The sequence below is a fragment of the Caretta caretta genome, chromosome 7, assembly GCF_965140235.1.
Source record: "Caretta caretta isolate rCarCar2 chromosome 7, rCarCar1.hap1, whole genome shotgun sequence".
Lineage (NCBI taxonomy): Eukaryota > Metazoa > Chordata > Testudines > Cheloniidae > Caretta > Caretta caretta.
In genome coordinates this window covers 83,269,861-83,285,818 of record NC_134212.1, presented here as the reverse complement: position 1 = coordinate 83,285,818, position 15,958 = coordinate 83,269,861, and the positions used below count along the sequence as shown (strand labels likewise).

Sequence of the window (15,958 nt, the reverse complement as noted above, 5' to 3'; positions counted from 1 at the left end):
AGTTTAGCAGTCTAACCTCCAACCCATTCATTCTTCTCACAGATGTAATTGCAATTAAAAATATATATATATTTTTAAAAAGCATTGAAATCATGTCTCCAGCAAGAGACCAAAAGGTAAGAGGAGAAGATGGAGACTGATGTGAATACGCAGAGACATAACTCAGAGAATTACAAAAGGCTGAAATAATGCATCCTGTTCAGCACCAAGTATAGACCCCATGTCAGGACAAGTTCTCTGACCACTGGAAATCTTAACCAGAAATCCTGTCATGGTAGTATGGTTGAAAACTTTACAGTTGTCAGCTAGAGGGTAGTGATGGTCTGCTGCTTTGTTGTTGGGCTTCTTGGGAAGGAGGGTGGAAAAAATAAGGGTGGGGGATGAGGAAGTGTATTTTACATGCTAGAGTATCCTTTCCACAAAGCTGTTGCAGGATCCTAGTGACTGTATAGGTTTTTGTGAAGGTATCGTAGAAGGTAATGTGAATGTACCTGAAAAGTATCCTCTGAACACTGTCTGCCACGATTCTGGAAGCTCATTATGGAAATAAACTGATGGCTCATTTCTCCACTCACTTTTGCTATTTTGAGAGAAAATCCTGGACCATGTACTTCTCACTCATTATCAACCCCTACCTCCCACTTCCAGTTGTCACAAACAAGATACCAATCAACTAATAAGCAATGGGAAGGAAACCATCTAATTTCTCCTATTCCCCTGTATCATTCTTCATTCAACCAGTCTCTCCCACCTTCCAAAACACCAAACCTAGTTCCTGCTTACCTTTTTGGGTGCCCTGGCTTTGGTAGCCTTTGCTTTCTTTCCACTCTTCTTGCTCACCAAGGATTTCCTCCCTCTCTTTTCAGGAGACGGGGAAAGGATAGTTTCAGATTTTCCTTTGGCACCTCGTTTTTTGGCAAGAAGCTCTGGTTGAATTCTGGGCAGGACCCCTCCACTTGCAATGGTCACTCCTTTTAGCAACTGCAGGGAGAGGCAGTGTAAAGAAGCATGACTTATCTGATTAAAATCCCTCATTCTTGACTAGAACTGTCCTCACAGACTACACTGCACTATACACAAGCAGAGTATACAATATTTAAAACACGCATTTGATTCTATTTGTTGAATTTGTACTGTAATGCTGATACAAAAGTAACAATGCACTTCACAATAATTATTTAATAGCAAAGGTAAACAGCCTGAAATTAAAGGATGCTGGCTAGGGATACAGAATTACAGACATAAAAGCAATTAAGGAATTTTCCATCTGGCAAGCCTAGTATAAAAAATAACTCAGCTATGGATCAGATTAATAAACTAGAGATAGAGTACTGCTGAACTCTAAGTGACAATGATAGATTCTGGCATTATTTATGGGACCACTGAACGAATGGGGTCCTGAAGTACACCCAATAAAATCTCGTCTATAAAGTCAACTACGCATTCATATATTGCTGGCAAATCACTTGACAGAACATGCAGGGGGCCATTTAAGACATAAAGAACAAGGCATTAGCTACAGTGTCCTTTTCCATTCCTTACACAAATAAGAGTCCATGGCATAAAAGTCATTTTTGTTCTTACGTTGGCGGACAGATTCTTGTTTCATTTTCTGTTGTGGGAACCATCTTGGACTCATCTGAATACCACACTGGACTGTTTCTAAACTTTAAGTATGGCAGCTGTACTTGAGCTACAGTGTACAGACAACCATACACTAAAATACTGAAAGCATACCTGGTTCAGTTCCTCATCATTAGCAACTGCCAGGAGGATGTGTCTGGGGGCAATTCTTCCCTTTTTGTTATCTCTTGCTGCATTCCCTGCTAGCTCTAGTATTTCAGCTGCAAACACATTGGGGGTAAAAATCAGCAACAGAAAAGCAACAAATCTAGCAAAATTGCAGTGCAAGCTTTCTTCAGAGAATAATCAAGCATCTTGTTCCCCACCCTAGAATCTGACGTGCAGTATCACAGCATCTTTCTGACCAACTTTTCCTGTAAGGTATCATTTCCAGATGTGTGTGGGGCGTGGGTGGGGGGAGAGGGTTTGGCTTTAAAGGCTCAATAGCAAATAACTGAAATCCTAGGTTTGATCTACTTAGAAATTATCCTATTATGGTGGCAAATGTTCTCAAGATAAAAACAGCCTGACTTTCATTTACACTAATGCCACTTTACATTGCCAAAGCAGTATAAAGTGGCCTTAGTGTAAAGGAAAATCGGGCTAAAAATCTTTTTATTAAAAATTCACCACTCCTTACTGAAAAACATAGAAACAAAACAATAGTCAATGTTTATGTAAAATTACAAAAAATATTTTGTGATCCTTTCCTACTTCTCTAAACAGACACTGTAAAAAGCTAGGGTGCTAAAAATTGGTTCATGTAATTCTAAATTGCTTTCTTCAAATCTCAAGTTAAAATGCTCTTTCAAAAAATGTCAGCAGCCCAGAATTCACACGTAATCCTACAACAATAAAGCAGTGTGAGCATCCAATGGAAAAAACAAAAGTATAGTAAAGAGAGTCTTGATAGTGAGGATTCTTAGGACTAGACAAGTAAAAGTGCTGCTGGCAAGGACTGAGATGCATTGATAGAATTATGTTGAAGGCCAGTAGAATAGAACAGAAATACTACAAGTCTAGATTGAGGGGCACTGACAAAGCTGTGTAAAGATTCATTTTACATAAGGAAGAGTTTTGGTTTGGATGCAAGTAGGTAACTTAGAGATTCAGACTGCATGAACTGTCGGTTGCGAATCCCTTCCTGAAACTTCAGGGATTGATGGTTATGCCACAATTCATGTGAAAAGTAGTTTCTCTAGATTTGCAATAAGGTTTCAGCTGTGACCTACAACCTCAGTTACCTTTTTTGTGATTTATCTAGATGTAACACACAAACAGATGTGATTTTTCTTGATTTGCTACAATTTTTATAAAATGATGTTCAACTCAATCAGTGGGACTCATTAACTTCTGAAATTTAACCTTGTATATAGTGAAAAACAGGAAGAACCTGTTCCTTGGGCAGGTACCTCTACTAGTATATTAATGGGGGGAGTTGTTTGGTTGGGTATCTTTTTGCATTAAGCAAGCATAAAAATATTGGAGCACTGATTCATTTTCAGAATGTCCAATGTCCCGCTCTTCTCTTGCTTTTTTTTCTTTTGTTAACTGGGGTTCAAGTCTCAATTGCATCAGTCCTTCATTTGTGACATTGTACTTTTTTCTCATAGAAAAAAAAATAACTGCAAGAGGTACAAATACAAAAATCTCCAAGGCAAACTCACTGGAAATCTATAGAAAACTAGTTGTTTTATAATTCAGGAACAACAGCAGAAAGCATAGGTGCTGGAACTAGGGGTGCTGCCACACCTCCTGGCTTGAAGTGGTTTTCATCATATACAGGTTTACTCTTTCGGTGAATGGCTCTCAGCACCCCACTATAAAAATTATTCCAGCACCTCTGACAGGAGGTTTAACTCCAAAGGAGGAAAAGAGGCCTTCAATACTGCAAGCCTGTCCTCCAGTTTTTACTACTTCTAAGTATACAAAATAAACCCTAAGCAGCAAAATATGAATGTTAAAGCTCTAAAAGTTGTTTGGAATTATTAGTAATGAGTTATGTGAAACATTATTAGCAGCTGTTTAATATATAAATTATTAAACACACCCTATGTTAAAAGAACATTATTAAAATTGTAGAATCAAGCACTCAAGAATTAGATGCTAGAATTAAGACTGCTGATGCAACCTTAATCTGGCCCCCTTATGCATATACATTCATCCCAGTGCAGGTTCATCCTGTGGATGGAAGGAGGCAGGGGACCTGCAGAATGTTTAGTTTGCACAGGCAACCTTCATTCTGGTGTTTCCTAACTTCCTAACTTGCTTGACTTTGCAACTTTAATAATGTTCTTTTAAACACTGGCTGCCAGTCTCTCTCACCGGTCTCCTCATCCAATCCCAATCTCCCCCGGGCTCCTTGACCCAAACTGCCCTCCGTTACTTCTAGTTCATCTCCTGGCTCAACCAGTCCAAACCTCCCTTCCCGCAACTTCCAGTCCCAATCTTTTTGCCCAGCTGTTCCCAGTCTGCCTTCACTCTCCCAGCTCCTAGTCTCCTATCCTAACCAGTCCCAATCTCCCCCCCCCACAGTCCCAATCTCACCAGATTGCTTGTCCCAATATACAGTAGAACCCCATTTATCCGACCTTCCATTATCCGGCTCTCCTTATTAACTAAACAACTGGTGCACACAGGTCCAGAAGTGGGAGATCTCTCCTGTGGCTGCTAGATGGTGCTGCAGCCTCGCACTTTCCCATTCTCTGGATTATCTGAATTTTTTATTATCTGATCTGGCTCTGGTACCAATTGGATCAGATAGACAGGGTTCTGCTGTACTTCTTCCCCCTCCTTCTTTCAGTCCAGCTTTTGTCCCTTCTGTATTCAGCTCAGATGACTTCCTCCTCCACAGCCTGGGTACCAGCAGAGGGATCATTGTGAGCACAGGAGAGACAGGCTCCTTGTTCTCAGTTCCAGTACCCAGCTTCACCCTGGTCAGGAGCAGCAATTACAGGGAAAGTCCTTCTGAGCCACTGTAGCCCTGGGCAGTAGCAGGCTCAGGGACAGTGTGGGGATGGTGCATGCGCAGTACAGTCACATGCAGGAGCTGTGAGACTGGAGCATGCTCAGTAAGGATGGACTCTACAAGGATTTTAACTGTTAAAAATCAAAGACCTTTCTACTGAGTATATGCAAACTTCGGTTTTTTCAAAGGCTTACAACTTGGCCAAATTTGGACAAATTTTCACAGGGAGAGCAAAAGGCACATTCCTGACATAAAGGTCATCCTCTGCCAAATCTCAAGTACCTGCCACAAAGCACTAGAGCATTTTAAAAAAAAAGGTCTCATGATTTTTAACATGGGCAAAACAACACTTTTTTCCCCCCTTGGAAATGGATAAATTATTTTGGCTGAAATAAAAAAAAACAATTCAGTTAGAGGCAGCAGCCAGCATGGAAAACTTCATCCTAAACAGTTAGTTTCCTGTTAGAAATCCTTGTTTTCATTTGCTTATAACTTTGGGAAGTATCAGACAGTCTTAATAATAATACCAGCCCCATCTATAATTACTTATTTCATGATAGGTTCATGGAGAAGTATCTAGTTTCCAAAGACATCCTGAAAACATAGATAGGATTTCATGTCTGAGTATTAGGAGTTACCACAATAACAGCATTAGAAATTATAGTATCCTTTTTCAGCTAAACTACCCCTTTTCATAAGACTGTCTAATAAAACTCCCTAACAGTGTGTGCAGGAATTTAGGTTTGGAAATGCCAGTATCAATAAAGAGTAGATGTTTGTTTAATGCCCTAAACAACATGCGGAAATGCTACTCCTCTCTGTTTGACAGATATATTATCTCTCAATTACTGTTTATTTAATCTCAGTCTAATCAACCTTCTGAAAACGTTCCTCTGTATATTTTTGAGTATCAAATAAATTATAATCTATCGATTTACTTGACTAATTGATTATAATGTTTTCCAAAATGTGATAGACCCATGTATATCAACCACTCTCAAGTGAATATTTAAAATTATAGGTTTCAGAGTAGCAGCCGTGTTAGTCTGTATTCGCAAAAAGAAAAGGAGTACTTGTGGCACCTTAGAGACTAACAAATTTATTCGAGCATAAGCTTTTGTGAAGTGAGCTGTAGCTCACAAAAGCTTATGCTCAAATAAATTTGTTAGTTTCTAAGGTGCCACAAGTACTCCTTTTCTTTTTATTTAAAATTATGTTGAGCTTCCTAGCCATCAACAGAGCCAATATGTCAATTGCTCTAGCTCAAAGGACAAGTAAACAGTACCTAGTAGCACATGATCACAGCTCACCATAAACCATTCTGCCTTGCAAGGCTGGAAGCCCCTTGTACAAGGTATGTCGCACTCCTACTTCCTTGTAAAGGCTGCCACAGATCAGGGCAGGATTAAGTCTTTAGGAGAAAATCCCCAAGTGCCAAGCCAAAAAACTAATCTGAGTGTTGGGGATCTCTATGGAGAAGGGGATGGTGAAGGAATCCTTCCCAGGCTGTAGGGAGTCAGCAGAGCCACTGTGGAGCAGTTATTCCAGCCTAATGACTACAGCAACTTCAGAAGGCCCAAGGCAGCTGCTAGGCGATGGGGGGGAAGGGGGGGGAGATTGGAGGCTCCATGTAACAATGGATCCTTTTGGCCCCACTCTTCCCAATCCCCCTCTCAGCCATGCAAGTATCCCCTTAGAGCCATGCTCCGTGCCAGAGAGGGCTAAGTACACTCTGCAAGGTCTTCCCAAATCATGCCCCTGCCCTTGTATAGCATAACTGCACCAGCTCCTTTGAAGAGGGATTTCGGCGCCTACAATGGTCAGGGAAATGATGTTCCCTTAATATATAAAATAGGATTGTGTAAGTATGGGTTTATTTACGTATGCACACTCAAAAGTCTACACTAAAAAGATTCTGGAACAAACAACTTAATTGATAATTTATTAGAAAACAAAAGAGAGGAAGGCACAATCACCATTTCAGACTTTGAGTCTGTTTCTCTAGAAGTTGAATCCTCTACCTGTGGTATTTCATTCTTAACTTATTTTTCTGAATTTATTATTTCTTGCAGTTGGATGAGCCAAAGGTGAACAGAAATGCTTTATTTAAGCTGAATTGTATTTGTATCATATAAACGATATTTTTCATTCTAACTTCAAAAACGGTGTTAGATAAAGGTGAATTCTGATTCCAGAATTGCTTTATGGCAAATACGTAAGTGTCACCAGCACTTTGCTCCCTCCTGTTATACATAATCAAGAACCTGAAATCTAGTCTTACTTATTTCTTCAATGTCTCAAAATAATCCTTCTATATTATGCATTGAAAAGGAAACTTATTCCTTATGATTTTTTTGACAAATAGAGAAGTTGTAACAGAGGGTGCATCAAATATGTGTAAAAGGGACTAGATAGCCATTGCTACAGACACATATGCTGTTATGTGGGAGGGCAGGCTTCATGCAAGTTTCCCCCATGCAGCTCTTGCAATAAACTGTAATTGTGAATTGCAGCACACTCAACCAGTCCAGGCCTCAGACTCCTCACAGATCTCCGAATACACCTCAGTCTTCAACGGTGACATCCCTGTAATTCCAACCTGAGAACTTCCCCACAATAGGTACAATGACATTATGCTGAGGGGCTATTTTGTGAGGTGGACAAATTTATATTATGGTGAAACTGAGGCTAAATTCTTCTAGGTCTTAATAAGAATATAAACTTGAATGTCTTCATAGGGGAAACCCAGTGCAGCAACAGCGATATGTGTCACCTGCCCCACCTCCACCCCCACCCTTGGTGAATTATGTTCAATTTCATGGTAGGACATAAAGCTTAGTTATTTACTAAAGTTAAAACACATTCTCTAACATCATTAAAGATGGTGATGATGGTGATGGGTGGTAGGGGTGGTGGTGGTAGTTGGGTTTTTGTTTGTTTTCAGGCAATGTAATCAAGCAGAAACTGTTTCATAACAAAGTTGAACCAAAACCAAATTTCACAGCCACTTTAACAAGTTCTTTGTGTTTGTGGCTTTTTTTTTTGTAAGGGTAGATGGAGTTAAAGAGAATGTAGTTTAATTGAACTAGAACATGCTATTAGAGTAACGTGAAATATTTTTTCTCTTCTGTTATACTCATCCAACTCTCTCAAAGTCCTACATCATCATATTGGTCTCTCTTTTGTGAAAAAAGTACTGAATGCAACTCCCTTTATGGCCCATCACACTTTTAGATCAGGCAAAGAGATCATTGCAGAACAGTAACACAATCCTTCCACATAGAGATCAAGCATGCTGCCCCTGCTGCTCCAATATGTGAAGGAATCCACCTCAAACCATTAAATGCATTTTGGTATATCTATACTGTTTTAGAGCTTGTTTGCCCCCAGCTCCCCCACCCCGGAAGTGTGCATAGCCCATTAACTTCACTTGGCTCTGTACATGATCAGCACTTCTAAAATGAGGCTCTTAATTTACCTGCTAGGTATTCTATGACAGCTGCCATGTAGACTGGCGCTCCAACACCTATCCGGTACTTGTATGTTCCTTTCCTCAAGTAGCGCATCATCCTCCCCACAGGGAAAATAACACCTGCCCTGCTTGAGCGTGACATTTTGGACATTTTCTTTTTCCCACTTCGGGCAGACATCTTGCTGCTATATTCCTTTCAATTTGCTGACAGAAAGTTTTTATTTACTTGCACCTACACAAAAGCTGCAAGGGAAAAGAGATGGATTGATGGTGAGTATAGCAGAAACTTCTACAGAACAGTATCAATATAGACTTGCTAGTGCCTTCTCATAGAGCCATTGATCTGGCCACAATAAATACAGATATTAAAGCAGAAGCATCACTTATCAAACAGCATACAATCTGAGCACTCAAAACACTATAATCTGTGTTCTTTTGAATACTGTACATTAAGACAGAAATAGATCAGAAAGAGCAGTTTGGGGAATAGAAGAAAATTGAATGCACATTAACTAATTATAATATAGAAAAAAATTGTTGCTATTCAATATATCTGTAAACATCTCTTTGTTGTGTAAAGCAGGTGATGATGCATCTGCAGTGGAAGGATTTCATTCTTGCTAAATGTCTTAAAATCAATTTACAAAGTGAGAGGGATATTTTCAGCATACCGTGGTGGGAGATAGGCATGTAACACTCATCATTATTTAAGAAAGTTTCATTTGGTTCCTTTTGTTATGGTAAATAAAACTACATAAAAATAAACTACATTAAAAGAATGTTACGGTTGCAAAGTAAAATACTCAAAAATTAGGGAATGCCAGAAGTGAGGTTGCCCATGCAAACTTAATTCAGCTGCCTTATGTGGATACATTCTTATACAGTCTTGCATTAAATGGCCACATACTTTTATTTTTTTTCCTTTAGGGCCCCTGTCTCATTCGTACACAAAAAAGGCAATGCTTACTGAATGGGTAGCTATTAATATTTCTTTTTATCCTCACCATTTAGTGTATGAATACATGCTTTAATTACTGTATACCATTCAAAACCTCTGTACGGGCTTTTTTATGGCACTTGTCATTGCATCTGAGTGATTCACAAACATTTATGAATTTTTTTATAACACACATATCAGATGGAGTGGTAATATTCCCATTTAACAGATGGGGAACTGAGAGATTAATGCTGATGTTGTCAAATATGTCCACTAATTTTGGTGTACAAATTTAGATGCTTAAAATCTGATTTTTTCAGAGTAGTTGGTATTTTTATAGTACTTCATATGTTCAAAGCATAGATCCCATGAACTTTACTTGTAGTTGTGACCGCTCAGCACTTTTGCAAATGAGGCCCCAGTGTCTCAATCAAGTTGGGCACTCAGATAGCGAGGAACACACAAGTGGCCACCTGTGGAAAATTTTAATTTTAGTGACCTGCCCTGCATTCCATAGGAACTCCGGCAGATACAGATAAAATCCAGTTCTCAAAAATGGCATTCAACTATCTTAACCATGAAACCATCCTTCCTCTTCTTGCAATTCCCTGCTTCATTCACTACACACCTTCCCACTGTGACAACAAATGAGGCCGGGTCCTACAGACAACAGCCTCATTCACTACTCAACCCTGATTCACTCCTTGAACTCCATCTACCTTGTGCACTAAATCAGGCAGGGTTCGGTCAAAGTTGGGTGGATTTTCAAAGGTCTCCTGGCACCACAGCAATCCTCCTGCCATACCTCAAAACATGGAGGAACTAGAGTTTCTCAATTAAAAGGCTGTAAGTATTTTTTTAACAAGCGCAAAGCAACATATTTCTCCCCTAACCTCATTCTCTAAAATGGCTGAACCATTTTTGTTAAAAACCCAGCCTGAGGTGGACACCAGCATGGAAAATTGCAGCCCCAGTGATAAAGTTTGGCAGTTAAAGGCAAACAAAAGCAGGGTGTTAGGGTGGAAGGCAAGCTGAACTAAAGGCATCACTGTCTGTTCTGCCTATAATAACTACAGGGAGCTGGATCATCCCTTGTGAATGACATAGTAAATTTGAAAGGAATCGATTTTTATCAGTGAATGTTGGCAAACATTGATTTCAACATACATATGCAAACCAATGAAAAATATTTCCATCCATAATTTACAGATAGGCAAAGTAAGAAATATGATGCTGAGAACATATTAGTTTCATTTAAGGATATTTACCGTGTATGTTTTGACATGTGATATTGACAATTTGTCTTTTAACAGTTATAAAGCTATAACCTTTTGAATCTCAACGTCTACTGTCACTTCATAAATATTGCCTGACACCTCCCCCTAATTTCCTGCAACTGTGAAAATTTAAATTGATAAAAATAAGTTATAAATAAGCATTGATTTTTATCCACTGAAATGATATAAAAAAAATCAAATTCTGCCAAGGCTATATTTAGCGTTCCTCCCTTACATGTGGCAGAGAGTGAGAGCAACCTCTGTAACACTATCCTTCTTGCTGTGTCTTATGTGAATGGAGGTCTATTAAGTTCAGGAGGTAGAAATGAGGTGAGATAGGGAGAAAGAGGGAACAGGCTGTACTCCACAGAACCACCCCTCCTTGTTCTGCTGCTGCTTTTTCAGCTGGAACTCTGGGAGACAAATTATATAGGTCAGAGGTGTATTAACACCCTCCTCTGGGTCGCCTTCACATCTGCTACTTTGCAGCCAGAGGAGCCAACCTCCATGGAGCTGGGAGGAGGTCCCTCATCTCTTGCCCTAAAGGGAACGATTACCAGTTTTTCTGCCCCTCTGGCTTCCTTCTGCAGAAGTTTTCCATGGGAAGAGCCAATCTAGGCTAGGCTTAGGAGCAAAGAAAATAAAATCTAGCTCCCTCCTTCCTGTTTTGTGGAAACAATAAACAAGTTTCACAGGTAAATGTTATGACAGCTCTGGAGTCAGCCATTTTACTTAAAACAGTATAAAAGGCTTTTAGCTACAGATACAGCTTCAGCTTTTAGTCAAGTAATTGCTACATTTTAATTTTGTAAAGATAGCTGTCCAACTTACTGCCTAAATCTATGTCTACACTACCGCGGTAAGTCGACCTACGCTATACAATTCCAGCTATGTGATTAACGTAGCTGGAGTCGACATACCTTAGGTCGAGTTACCGTGGGGTCTACACCTCAGGGGGTCAATGGGAGAAAATCTCCCGTTGACTTACCTTACTCTTCTCGTCGGGAGTAGACTACAGGGATTGGCTGGAAAGCAATCTGCAGTCGATTTGGCGGGTCTTTACTAGACCCGCTAAATCGACCGCTGGTGGATCGATCTCAGAGTGTCGATCCCTGCTGTAGTGTAGACCTGCCCTAAGTCTGATCTCAGTTATACCGCAATAAGTGCAGTGCCACTCTACTGAAGTATATGAAGAATTTGGCTGCAGCACCTGATGCTTCTGCTGATGAAGGCATATGCACAGAATTTCTCTTATATGCATTCACAACAATGGAACAAGAAAAAAGTTAAGTTGAAAAGGATTGTGGTGACATGAAGTGAGGCACTGTGGGAAATCTATTCCATGGCTGGAGATAAGAGCATTTCTGAGTTCCAAAGCATGATGAAGGCACAACACAGAACTCTCTCCCCACTCCCTTCAAATCTTTTTACTTTTTAACACCCACATTTTTCAGCCTGCTTTCAGTTTTTATGCCCTAAAAGGGGGATTGCCACAGACACACTGATCTTTTCCCATTTTACAGGTGTAATTTAAGGTCCTACATTGTCATGACCAAACTTGCTGAGGAGGGCTGCATATGAAACCCCAGACCTCTTGAATTGAGGAGAGGGCACTGCTTTGCAACATGTGCTGTTCACTCATTGCCGGAGCTAAGCTTGTTGCCTCAACAGCTCTTGCAGTCCCTGACAGATTGGGAGTGAAGGACAAAACTGTAACCGGAAATAACAACATAATATATTGTGCTACTGTGATCAGGATCTTAACAGCCTTTGATATCACTGCACCACAAAGACACATTTAAAATCCATTTGAGAACACTGAAATCCAGGTCTAGTTCTTCTGTTTATTCCAAGCGAATAACTATATGAAAAAGTCCACCCGTCCAATACTAGCTAGATGTTGAAAAAAACTGCTCATCGGGAAATCAAGTACACTTTCTTTGAGAATCTAAATTGAATTCTAGCTACACTTATACCACATTTAAGAAAGAAAAACACCAGACAGTCAACAGTGGTCTAAAATACTCCCAGTTTGTCCTTGTCCACCATACTGCTGATTTTACTTTCTGAATGTGTTTATTATATAGGTAGAGTAACGAAAACTAAGGGAGAATAAACTAATAGCCTGGTAAACAGACATACTAAGAACTCAAGATACACATGACCTCATTATGAGTTCCTAAATAATTACCAATTTTGAATCAAGTGCTGTAGTTTGGGATCTAATAAAATTGCCATTTGATCTAAAATCTAATTACTGGATAAACATTTGCACTAAAAAGTCAGTAATAGGGCTACCAAATGAAAAAATAACACCCCCCCCCACAACAATGCTATTTTATTATGTCATTAACTGATTTTTCCCCCTCCTGCCCCCTTTTTAATTCTGTGGCTGAATTTAACACTCTGGCAGCAAAGGATGAATTGCATTAGGGATATCTTGGTGACGGATGCAATACTGTGATAAACACTATGCCAGGCTTCAAGAAACATCCATACACTGCCACACAACTGTGCCACTGCACCTCAATCCTGAACTTTAGCAGTGCTGCACAAAGGTTTGCAATTTTATTTCACAACATTTTAACAGAATTTCCCCACGGTAATTGTTCTGTGTTTTCAGGTCCAGTGACTGTTCAGTAAACTTTTGCTTTTTACAAAATAATGATGAAAGCAAGTTCCCCGACAAGATGGAAGGAGTATTACATAAGCTACTTTACAAATTATCTTGCCCAAAAGAGGCCATGAGATAGTATACTGCAATAAAAACTAAAATGAAACTGCCAAATTTATTTAATCTGTGACAAGCCAATCTTAAACTCAGCACTTTATTTTATAACATTGAATAATCTCTCTAACACATCCTTTTAGTTCTTGTGATAATTGTCATTCAAATGGTTATGGCTGCTACTCTGAAACCTATCTATCTAGTTCAAACTCACATTACATTGATCTCTCTTCCATTGTTTTTGCAGGACAAAATCCTGCTTCTTTCTAAGTCAATGACAAAATTGCAATAGGAGCAGGATTTGGCCCATCAGAAATGTTGTGGTTGCATTCAGCATCTATGTTAAAAGATCAAAGCACATTGGTAGAGCTATGGATATGAAAAAGTACTTGACTACAAAGTAATGAGAGAAATTATTACATTATATATGTGCTCTCATTGTGCAATTAAATCATTGTCCTGACTCCCTCTTCCCTCACTGTGTCTAATTTTCCATCCTCTCCCTTTACCTGATCATTCTTTTTCCTAATTCTCCCACAACTGTCATATACTTCTGTGCAACTGTTCCTTGCACTTCTCTCCAACTGCTGTTTCCCAACTGTCAAGGAACTTTCGGATTACAACACTCTTTCCTTCTTATTCTAAAGAATTTTTTTTCATGTGAGAACCTGAACATGAAAGAGGTGTTAGAATAGGTCAGAACTGAGGTTCATTGGCCAAATGGAGTAAAGAAAGTTTAAACATATCTACCTGTACCATGCCTGGCTCTAGCTAGTGATGTTACCCCTCAACACCATGACCACTAAAACAAATCAACCTGATTTGCATGTCTGTGCACATATGTTTGTGGCACCAAAGCTTCAGTTATAAAAGTAGGACTTCCCTTTATTTCATCCAGTTCCAATCAAAGTATATTAATTTAAGTGAGCTCTGAGTTGCTGTTTCTCAAGCTGTTTTGCCAGCATGAGCTGAGTTTATAGGACTCTTACCTGCCTCATCCCAAAAGAGGCATTTTCCCATTACACTCCTCTCTCTGCATATGCTATTGATGCATTGCAGCATCCAACATCACAGCCAAAAGTTGCCTCTAAGAATGTACTGCCATATTTCATCTACTTAGGGATGGATATGAAAAACATTAGAATCATAGAATATCAGGGTTGGAAGGGACCACAGGAGGTCATCTAGACCAACCCCTTGCTCAAAGCAGGACCAATCCCCAACTAAATCAAGAAGTCATTCAAGAAGTCAAACTGGGTATAGAAACGTTGTCCCAGACAGTGACTACAGTGTCAAATGAGGATGTAGACACCAATCCACAAAGGGACTCAGGCATCTAAATCTACGACGTAGGCTATGTCTACACTAGCACTTTTGTCAGGAAAACTTTTGTCAGTTAGGGTGTGAAAAAAACAAGTAAACATATTAAGCAAAATGAAAACAATATTTTTGAATCACTTTTAGATATGGTAATCTTGGCTGCTATGTGAAGCAGTAGTAGGTAAACATTTTTTCAGACAAATAATGGTTTTAGTTGTCCTAGCTTTCCAAGCCCCTGCCTGTACATGCAATAACTTTTTTTTCTTACTGGTGCCTACAAAAAGGAAAATATCTTCCCTTTCTGTTAAATTTTCACAGGTTTCTTGTCTGTTGTAGAATCTACTACAAAATCTCACTCTTATTCAGATACACTTTGAACTTTTCCCCTTCTCCACTTTACTTTTTCCTATTCTCCAATTTTTTATGCTATTCCAGATATCTTTTCGTTCCACTTCCTAATTTTTAGAGTTGGCAGCATGGCCCGGATGCACAAAGGGACCTAGGGGTTGCAACGCTTAGTGTTGCGCTCAGCGTCGCCATGCCTGATTTTTAGGTACCTAGGCTCCCTATGCAATGAATGGGGAGAGACAGGTGCCTAAAAATGTAATACACAAAAGCCACCACAGTAGCTAAGCTAGCTAATGTGAGATACTGAAGAGAAGGGTGTGTCCTAACCACCTTACTTCTCATGGAGATAGGCGTCTGAGACTAGGCTGCAGGGAGGCATTTGCTGTGAGAATGAGTAAGGCTTTTGCAAAGCATCTGCGTCACTCCACAGAAAATGGCCAAAGATGGGCACTGGTACCTCCACCTAACTTTTATCCCAGTGGTTAGAGCACTCACCTGGAATGTGGGAGACCCAGATTCAATTCCCACCTGACTCGGGGGCAGAAAGGATTTGAACAGAAGTCTGAATCAAATATTCTGATGTGTGGCTCCCCCAGTCTCTCCTGTGGAAGCTGTTCCACTGTGGATAAATATAGGGACATTTTACCACCAGGAGAGAAGGCCTCCCTAGCCTGGTAGTTAGGGCACTCACCTGGGAGGTGGGAGACCTGGGTCCAGACCCACTGCTCTCATAACTCATTATTTATTTGCAGTGGAATAAATATTTGTGTGAAATATTATTTCTGTGACATTATTTGTGGCCAAAAATGAGAGTAATGATAAGAAAATATGGAGTCAGTAGGAGCTTCAGCACAAGAGTAACTGTGACTGTTTGAGATGTTTTGAAGTTGGTGGCAGGCAAATTTCTGACCCCAATGATGGAGATGAAGCAAAATGTGGGAGTTGAGGGGTTGTGGAAGAGAAATAGGAGTTGATGAATGTGGTTGACCAGAGGATAGATAATCAGCAGCCAGCAATGAGGCCTCCCTTTCCCCAGGTGAGTTTGTAGGAGGCTGGCAGCAGTTTGTGACACACGCTAATATAGACATTAGACAAGAGAGCAGCTGCCGCAGCTCTGCCACAAAGGGCAACTGAACAGGGGGATCGTTTTCAGCCCACGCGGCCGCGCCACACGCCGCCCTGGTGGAAAGGGCATCCCAGCGCAGGCGGATCCTTGGGGTGTTCTCTCGGCGCGGCTCCAAATGTGCCTCTGCACAGGACATGTTTCGATTAGCTACCCCACGCA

General features: G+C 40.1%; 1 protein-coding gene across 3 annotated transcripts in view; it reads right to left on the bottom strand.

Annotated features, from left to right (window-relative positions):
• The window catches only part of MACROH2A2 (macroH2A.2 histone), a 35,587-nt gene that overhangs the window by 18,229 nt on the left and 1,400 nt on the right, over nucleotides 1–15,958 (bottom strand). For 2 of the 3 annotated variants that reach the window (XR_007357680.2, XM_048858120.2), the window contains exons 2-4: nucleotides 8,070–8,306; nucleotides 1,738–1,844; nucleotides 784–981 (exon numbers count right to left, since the gene is read on the bottom strand). Coding sequence is in view for 1 of the 3 variants with exons in the window: in XM_048858120.2 (XP_048714077.1) it covers nucleotides 784–981; nucleotides 1,738–1,844; nucleotides 8,070–8,241 (477 nt within the window). In the remaining 2 variants the exon portion in view is untranslated. Of the gene's footprint in view, nucleotides 1–783; nucleotides 982–1,737; nucleotides 1,845–8,069; nucleotides 8,307–15,168; nucleotides 15,293–15,958 lie in introns of all 3 variants that reach the window. The other variant, XR_007357681.2, reaches the window with a different exon arrangement.